This window comes from Macrobrachium nipponense, chromosome 7 (genome assembly GCF_015104395.2).
Source record: "Macrobrachium nipponense isolate FS-2020 chromosome 7, ASM1510439v2, whole genome shotgun sequence".
In the NCBI taxonomy this organism is placed as follows: domain Eukaryota; kingdom Metazoa; phylum Arthropoda; class Malacostraca; order Decapoda; family Palaemonidae; genus Macrobrachium; species Macrobrachium nipponense.
Genome location: NC_061109.1, coordinates 47,230,912 through 47,240,154, shown reverse-complemented (window position 1 = coordinate 47,240,154; position 9,243 = coordinate 47,230,912). Strand labels below are relative to the sequence as shown.

At 36.4% G+C, this 9,243-nt stretch overlaps 1 protein-coding gene across 1 annotated transcript; it reads right to left on the bottom strand.

Annotated features, from left to right (window-relative positions):
* Positions 1-3,324: 3,324 nt before the first annotated feature.
* Positions 3,325-7,987, bottom strand: LOC135217372 (uncharacterized). Its single transcript, XM_064253217.1, has 7 exons — positions 7,977-7,987; positions 7,227-7,318; positions 6,225-6,356; positions 5,849-5,974; positions 5,168-5,320; positions 4,654-4,773; positions 3,325-3,761 (listed from the first exon to the last, which is right to left on the bottom strand). The coding sequence occupies exons 2-7, from the start codon at positions 7,311-7,313 to the stop codon at positions 3,519-3,521; spliced, it is 861 nt and encodes a 286-aa protein (XP_064109287.1). The 5' UTR covers positions 7,314-7,318; positions 7,977-7,987; the 3' UTR covers positions 3,325-3,518.
* Between the last annotated feature and the right edge of the window lie 1,256 nt (positions 7,988-9,243).

Here is a 9,243-nt window from a genome sequence, read left to right as displayed (position 1 = left end):
TTTTTTTTTACTAGGTATGCAGTCAGTATATTAAATATAGTCGCAAATAAATTTTTAACCAAAAATGATAGTAGTATAAATGACAGATACAAATAGAATTACTAGGCTTAATTTATATATAATTGAAGATTATTTTAAATGTTTATAATTTTATTAAATTTATTCTTTGGATATTCATTATAAATGAAATTGTATTTCCGGAAGCAAACATACTGATATAGAAATTTCCCTAACTACCGGTCTTGGCTAAAAAGCAAATCTTCTGTCTTACAGGTAAGGGTATGCAGGAAACTCCAGAAGTGAAATTCTCCGGCCTTGTCATCCGAAGTTGCCAGATGACTGGAAGGTAAGTCTGAGAGTTTTCGTAGTTTAAGATGACGTAGTGAATTGCAAATTACGATTTTTCCCCATCAAGGTGAAACTCGAGCGCAAGTGCGAGAATTTAGGAAAAGCAGTCGTCTTCTCGAAGTCCATGATCGTCGTTATGGCATCCTCGGTGCTATGAGCCTTTCTTTCGTCGGGTCCCGTGCTATCGTAAATTGACTCTTCTGTCAGCTTCCTTGAAGGCTTATTTTCCAGCGTTTTGCGCGTCGACTTAGTGACTTTATAGCGTTCCTGCTGCCTTGGATTTGAGCAAATTCACTTTTACGGCACTGTTAAGGGCCAGTAATCGTATTTTCCGCTGGCTCTCGAGGCTGCGAATTCTCCCTTTATGTTATGACCCGTTCCTTCGGCAGGAGGAAGCGGAGCGGTGCTGGTCTGTGATGAAACCGATCTGATCACTGCGGTCGGTTTGCTTTTGTCAATATTACCCAATGGTTCCTTTAGGCTTGTTCCAGATGAATAGGGGTTTTTCTTCTGAGTGGTGTGAGCTGTAATATTTTAGTGATTTATGTCGATCTGTGTCTTCTGGCTTTTATCATAAGTAGAGTGATAATAAAGGCATAAAACTGAAGTTCCTCGTTGACCGTAAGTGGGCGACATTTGAAAACTGAGTCTTATCTTTTTGTTTAAATCTTCAACTCATAAGCACTCCATTTTCATGGGTGGTTTTCTTTTGAATCTAGGTTTATCCTACTTATGAAACTAAAAGAAAGCCTTATTTCAGCAGATATCTAAAGCTCTGAATTGTAACACAGGTTTTCCAGGAGTAAAGTACGACAGTGTTCTGGTCATAATGAATTGTAGAAGTTCAAAAGGGATTTTTAGAATTTTACGCCATAAGATCAAATCAGACGTTCTTATTAAGGCGTTATTTCAGCTTGAGTTCGCTCCTTAGAAGACAGTAAGAATTGCCGAAATCTCGTAGCCTATGCAAAATTCGTTATCACACTAGATCAATTTTGAACTCATGTTATTGTACGGGGGGTTAAAGGTGTTAAGCTGGTTTTGAAACTTCTGCTCATCAAATGAATATATTATTCCTAAACTGTTATGGAATACTTTATGATCGCGTAAATGTAGCATTATTATACCATTATATCCTTTAAATTGCGAGTTAGAAATAATATCTTTACCATAAAGTTGCCCAGATAAGAGAAACTGGTTAGTTCAAACATATAAAGATGAAAATGGATAGAATTGACGTATTAAAAAATCAAAGCCGCCTAAATATCAGCACTATAATAGAAAAACGAATTTGCCAAAAACTTAATATATATATATATATATATATATATATATAAAATGTGTGTGTGCGTGTGTATGTATGTATGTATGTATGTATGTATGCATGTATATTATATATATAAAAGTGTCTAATATAATATATGAATATATATGTATATATAGCATATTTTTGAATTGGTATGTACATTTGTAAGTATATCATAGTTTTACCAGACCACTGAGCTGATTAACAGCTCTCCTAGGGCCGGACCGAAGGGTTAGATATATTTTACGTGACTAGGAACCAATTGGTCACCTAGCAACGGGACCTACAGCTTATTGTAGGATCCGAACCACATTATATCGAGAAATGAATTTCTATCACCAGAAATACATTTCTCTGATTCCACGTTGGCCGCGCCGAGAATCGAACTTCGGACCACCGGATTGGTGGCCGAGCGCGAAAACCACTCGTCCAACGAGGAACTTGTACATTTGTAAAATATCTTACCTTTGTGAGGGGGGGGGGGGGGGGTGTGTAAAATGGCATTGTCTTCCTTTTTGGAGGGTGTAGAATACTATTTTCTCGTTTTTTGTGGAAATTAAAATGGCAGTGTCTTACTTTTGTTAGGGGGTGGTGTGGGGGGTTGGTTAAAATGGCATTGTTTTGCTCTTTTGTGGGTTAAAATGGAAGCATCCTACTCTTTTTTTTCTTCTTCTTTTTAACATTAAGCTGTGGTTCTAGTCGTCGATAACATTTAGCCTACCTGTGACATGACTAAATTTGACAGATTTTGAACTCTCGACTCCTGGCTTCAACCAAAGTTGAACACAAAGTTATCATGCCACGAAGTCACATCTAGTGTAATGTACTCCCTGACATAAGCCCCTTGTCTCATCTCTTCAGTGTACCTGAATGTCCTTGTTTTGCTATATCCATTTCGCTTACTTGGGAAGTAAGCCTACAAACTACTTTGTTGTTGTTCTTCTTCTTCTTCCTCTTGGGCGGGTAGGTAAGGTCCATGGAAGAGCCAAAAGGTCTGGAAAAGCTGTTTTGCATTGCGTTAACGATACAGAAATTTTAGGATAGGATAATTATGATTTATTTATTAGAAGGAAGATTAAAACATTAAATAATGTGCTTGTTAAGCAGTAAAATAAATTTATTTTAATTAAATATCGCAAATCTATTTTAATCTTAGTTGGTGAAACGAGGCTCTGTTTGGGTGTAGATTTTAGCACGTTTTAATTTACGTTAAAAGTTAGGGATATAATGTTCACAACTTATGCTTGTGGGGAAAATCTCTCATGTTTCCCGAGTAAGCTGGAGGTCGGATCAAGCCTTGTTCCTCTTCACCAAGTGTTTTTTCACCTCCTTTTTGGTAACAGTATCGACAAGTACAGGACATTCTGTAGAAGCATAGTAACATTTTGGTTACTGAAAGTAAGGACAGCTGTGAAAAGCTTTAGGCTGCCCCTGTCATTGATTTACGTGAAGCATTTTGAAGTTTGATTCAAATTTAGAGGAAATCTGTTGCGCCATCTTATATACCTTCTTTCAGAATAATTTTTTAATTTTTTTTCGTGGTATTTTTTTTTCTGATCTTCCATAAGTTGTATGTTTAGATTTCCTGTTTCTTCTCTTTCCTTAGAATATTACGTAATGGAAAAGAAAGTGAACACTCATCATTCAAATTCTATTAAAAAACTTACAGGGTGAGATAATAAAGGCTTCATACAAATACAGAAAGTCATTGAGCAAACACGTGTGTATTAAGCCTCCTCGAATTTACAGCCATTCCGGTTCCATAAACATCGTATTGACAGCAGCACAGCTGCTGTATTTCGTCTATCTTTCCACACTCCGGTGAATTAACACCGAAATATAAATGAGAATTCGTCCTCGATTTTTAGAGAATTTCTAATTCGTTGAGCGAATCGACTCCGGTGACAATGGCCGAAAGTTTGTTCAGCACACTCTCCTGGTCGTCCTCCTCTGGGAACAGCGAGAGGTCGAATTCGCCGACGTTCTTCCTGAGGTCCTCCTTGAAGCAGGCGTTGGTTCTCGTCTCCTTCTCGCACTCCATCGCCATCAGGAGACGTTGGAGGTTGAGGGGGAGAGGGGAGCGGGTGTTATGTAGTGGCAGGCAGTACTGGAAATGAATGGTATGCTATTATTATAAGAAATCTTGATAGTAGTAAATAATCATTAAAACCACAGGATACTTTTACGGTTGACTCTTTTGAAACATTGCCTTGAGAATGTTATTAAGGTATCATTCAGTGATTTTTATTGAGTTACTATTCAAAGGTTAATGCGAGTTGAAATTTTATCTCTGTGATATACTATATGTTAACAGTTACGATTACATTTTATGGAAGTGCAGAATATTACGAAAAAGAGTTCTCCCCCCCCCCCCCCCCTTTTTTTTTTTCTTTGTAAGATTGTTCGAATTTCGGTCTGTTACCATTTAGTTACATGAAAGAAAGTTTAATTTTTTAGATTAAGTACTAAGCATTCAGGATGTTATATCTACCATTAGAAACGCACTGATTGCTGCTAATTACGTCAGGAAAAAGGGAACTGAAAGTCTTTTAAACTTTGCAATCATTATGTACCCCAGTTTGCAAATAGCTTCCAGCAGAGGGGAAATGATGTTTCAGTTATAATGCATTAGTAATGTTCGAGGCTGTTTGCTCATAAACCTAATTAATTAATGGATAGATGCTCTTTGCGTTGGTGTATCATCCGATAAGATAGTTTAAATGTATAATGTCCTTCAGTATAATACGAATAGTCTTCGCATTGGAAATCCATTAGCTGTATATTATAATCAATAAGAGACCTTTAAGTTGAAGTTGCCATGTAAAACAAACCTTCAGCGTTTTCCAAAAGAACTTTCATAATAAGGGTCTTTCTGCATCCATCAGTTTTCCCCCAAACATTTCAGTCTGCCTCTTCATCATCTTTCTCTTCCAACAAAAATGAATTTTATTATTCATGTTGGCATTGGTTATAAACGGTATCATTTATGTTCAACCTACCGTCAAATCCCTGCAGTAGTAGAGACCATCAATTAGGTCCTGCTTGAATCCGTCACTGATTGGCAGGCCGGTGTATTGAGCGGTCAGGTGATTGATGTTGATGTTCAGGTATTCATCGATCTGTGGGAAAAGGGAAGTAGGAGGATGTTGTTTATATATATCATATATATATATATATATATATATATAGATATATATATATATATATAATATATATATATATATATATAATATATACTTTCTATAATTTTGGATGGTTCCGCAAGAAGATTTATCGAAGCAATTTCACGAATTCTCGAAGGACAAAGAAGAGCAGTGTGAGCTAAAGTATCCCAAATACAAGATTCAAGGTCCTGTCTGTACCTTGAATTTTGCGAACAAAATTTTCGTGTTAGTTATAAAAGGAAAACACGTCATTTAAGTAAAAGGGTTATGCTTTTAACTCTGGAGGTACATGTGTGAGAAACCATTTACCTGAAGAGGGAAATGAGAGTATGAAAGGTTAAGCACTTACAACTTCAAGTTTATGTAGAGTGCAGGTGTAGTTGCTGAGGGAAGCCATGATCTTGTTGACAGAGTCCAAGAGGTAATATTTGTCGAAGAAAGGTGCTGGGCCTTGCTGGGGTGGAACTGCTGCAGTTTCCCCTGCTGATTCGGCCTGGCGTTTCTGTGGGAAGGTGGTCATTTAAATTTAGGTGTTTAGATGTTTCAATGTAGGAGCTTCCCAGTTTCTAATTCACTTCAGATTTTAGGGCATAAGGGGTGGAATTCTTTAGTAAGAATCACGTCTTGATCGTTGAGGTAGCCTGATGGGAGTTTGTGTGATGAAAAAAATGATAAATGGACAGTGGGAATGAAAATGTTTGCTGTGATGTTAGTTTAGCCATAGAAAACTATTCGATTGCACATAAACAGATTCAGTTACCCGAGTACAAAAATATAAATGAAAAATTAAACAGATTCAATTACCCGAGTACAAAAATATAAATGAAAAAAAAAATTCTAAGATTAAATATCACAGCAATATCTTATGAGATAAAGAGTTGGTTATCATACACCTGAGATTTTACGGAGATTTTGCCTATTTTCTTCTCTTCCATCACAAGTGAAGCTGAATTCTAAGCCTGCATGAGTAAGTATTACCTGTCGTCGAGGTAATTATACCACATTAAAAAAGTATCAGGAGTAACTTTACCTTTCTGTAATGGTGAAGTGACTGGTAGCCGTGTGGTACGCCTTGATGCCCAGTGTGCGCTGTGTGATAGGAGGGGAAGGGCACATACAAAGACGAGTCTCCGCCTCCGAAGTGCAAGGGATATCCCTAAGGAAGAATCGTCAAAAAATATAATGGATAATATTTTCTCTCTATTTCTGTAAATAGGGAATAGCTTACGTCCTCTTCAGACCTTAAAATTTGCATCACAAGTCGAAAATGGTTGATGGTTTTTTTCATCTGAAAGATATTACCCTTTTCCACTATAGACTTTCAAGTTTGTATTCCATCGGAATGAGAGCAAGAGTATGAGGTAGCTTCTTCCACCAAAGAATTCAAACCTTCTATTCCAACTTACCAGTTGTGAGTAGAGAGAAAAGTCGAGTCTGTGGAGATTGGAGACTGGTAGATGCTGGCACTCTTTCTGGGCGATGCCAACTTTAGCCAAGTAGTCATAGTATACCCCCTCGCCGAAACAAGTGGCCATTGTCTGGGAGGTGATAAAGTAGTCAATGATTTTAGAGGTGCAGTATTCGGAATTTCACTGACGATCTTTCATGCACGCAGTATATGTTGCTCTTTATAATATAAGTGCCATTACACTAACCGACAAATTACTTTTCCTCATAGCTAAAAGGAAGTGCATTTGCAACCGATAGTTGCGTATCATAGTGGATGCTGTTTTTTCGCCGGAAATATCTAGAAATTTTGGGGGGTATTTGAAAGATGTACTTTACATTATGCAGATCACCTAAACTTTACATGAACTAATTAGGTTAACATTAATAACTGTTGTATGAAATATAGACAACACTGTTTGTAAAGCGGTAACCGTTCCAGAGTTTATTAATGTAGAAGTGGCCACAAGGCATATAAACTTCTATTTTTCGGTCGTTCCGCAAAAATTAACACTAGCCAAGTTAGACCACGAGCCTTCAATATAGCTCACTAACAGAAACTGAACCTCAGTGTTGTTTACTGCGATTAATGACTACTAAGCAAAAAAAAGTTAAGATAAAATGAAAAATAGAAAAATAAAAAATAGATAAAAAATAAAACAGTAATATTTGATGGCAAATAATACTTAAGATTTTAGATGTTGCCTTTTATCCGAGAGCAGATTTCATCTTCTTGAATAGAATAACAATAATGATATAAAATGAGCAGTCGTGCCCATCTTGTTTCTGCGGCCAAAAACCAGGCAACATTTATAGTATGGGTATTAATGACAGTCGTCGATAATGGCAATAAATATATATGAATATGTATAAGAAGTTGATAATGACAGAAAATATGTATATGTATAAGAAGTAGATGATGATAATGATATATTTGAATAAATAAGTAATTTCATGAATACCTTGGTGAAGCTGTACTTCTCGAGGAAGGCTTCCTGGGCCATGGCGACGGCCGCCAGTGACAGTAGAACAATCACAGCTCGGCTCATTTTGTCTGGAATAGAAGAAACCCGTTTTGAACGTTTCTTGAAACACTAATCAGTAATCAAAGAAGTTCTATTGGATCAGTTTTGTGTATGATTTTTTTTCTGTAGTTATAAATTGAAAATGTAGATTCTTCGTCCCCTATCCTTCATGTTTTATTCAATTTTAAAGCTATATCAGAAAAGATTTTTTTTTGCGATGATGGAAGCGAGGGTTAGATTTATGCGTAAATGAATTCGTATATCTTATTATGAGATCGATTAGGTTTTTTTTAACTCGCATATAGTAAATTTACTCCAGCATGAAGAAGTTATTGGAAGTCTACTAAAGACTAGAATAGGAAAAAGTTTGCTAAAGGCTGTAATAGGAAATAGACTATTGACTCAGAATTTAAATACTAATGAACTGATCATTCACAAAATTCAGATCACAGTTACAGTTTTAATTAGTTCCTAGGTTTTGATTAGCTCAATAATAGTTTCTCATTTAAGGAAGGCGTACTTGGCCATATTATTATTAAATTATAAAATAAAAAAAAAAGTCCTTAGAAACTGGCAACAGACTTCAGGAGCCTGTTCTGAGCGCCATGAGTCACAACGAGACAAAGACGCCAACTGAGCGAATTTGTAATTACAAAGATATAGCGCCTCAGGTTTGGTCTCCCTTACCTCGTCCTGGTTCCGGTAACTGACATAGGGAGATGTTCGCATCCGCCTATATATATGTAAATCTGTAAAGAAGATCCACGCCCACCCACGCGTTCCACACAAAGACGCAGTCCAAGGGCGTTATTAAGCACGGAAATTGCTCGAATACTTTGGGCGTATAATGAGTTTCTCTCTCTCTCTCTCTCTCTCTCTCTCTCTCTCTCTTAATAACTTTACCATGTGTGCATTTTAAAACTAAGTCTAAAATCAAGCAGTTATATATATATATATATATATATATATATATATATATATATATATATATATATATATATATATACTATATACTATATATAGATATATATAGATATATAAATATATTATGGAACTGGTTAAAAATGTTCTGTTACAACAGAATTCCATCCAATAAAAGGAGTCCATAAAAACTCCCAATTATAGAGAGAAAAATACTATATTTCAGAGACTGCTGTCTCTCTCTTCAGGTAGATGAATGAGAAAAGTTTACAGAAAAGGTGGTATTTATACCAAGAGGTCCATCCACAGGTAAGCCAATTTAGGTCACCCCCGCTGATAATCTTCCTTTAATCTTCTTAAGCGTTGTTTGAATGAAAATCTTGTCGATCACATCTGAATCCCATGCTCCTTTTGAGATGTTCATTACCTTCCTCTCTTTTATTAAGACCGATTCCATCTTTTGACTCTTGTACCGGCAGTTGCTCCTCAAAACAAGACCAGAGATACTCCCAACAATAAAATAAAAATCCCACACCTGGACACGATTAAGACGGTGACTCAGACCCTTGGAAAATCTAACCTTTTTGCATTTACTTACCCAAACACCTCAGCGAAATCCCTGATTAACGTCCAACAAAAGACATCCACCAGGGTCACAGGGGTTTATGATATCCCATGCCAGGACTGTGACCAATCTTACATCGGATTTACAGGAAAATCACTTCCCCAGAGATTAATACAACGCAAACAGTCAGTTAGGTATGGACAACAGAACTCAGCTATTTTCAACCATATAAATGAACATAACCATAGAATAAACTGGAATTTATCACGTATAATTTGTACCGGCAGTTGCTGCTATAAATTATACGTGACAAATTCCAGTTTATTCTTTGGTTATATCCATTTATATGGTTGAAAATAGCTGAGTTCTGTTGTCCATACCTAACTGACCGTTTGTGATATATTAATCTCTGGGGAAGTGATTTTCCTGTATTTCCGATGTAAGATTGGTCACAGTCCTGGCATGGGA

Coding starts and splice junctions, on each gene's coding strand:
- LOC135217372 (XM_064253217.1), bottom strand. CDS start 7,313: ATGAGCCGAGCTGTGATTGTTCTACTGTCACTGGCGGCCGTCGCCATG. Junction 6,357..7,226: donor AGAAGTACAGCTTCACCAAG/GTATTCATGAAA, acceptor ATCACCTCCCAG/ACAATGGCCACTTGTTTCGG. Junction 5,321..5,848: donor CACTTCACCATTACAGAAAG/GTAAAGTTACTC, acceptor ACCTTCCCACAG/AAACGCCAGGCCGAATCAGC.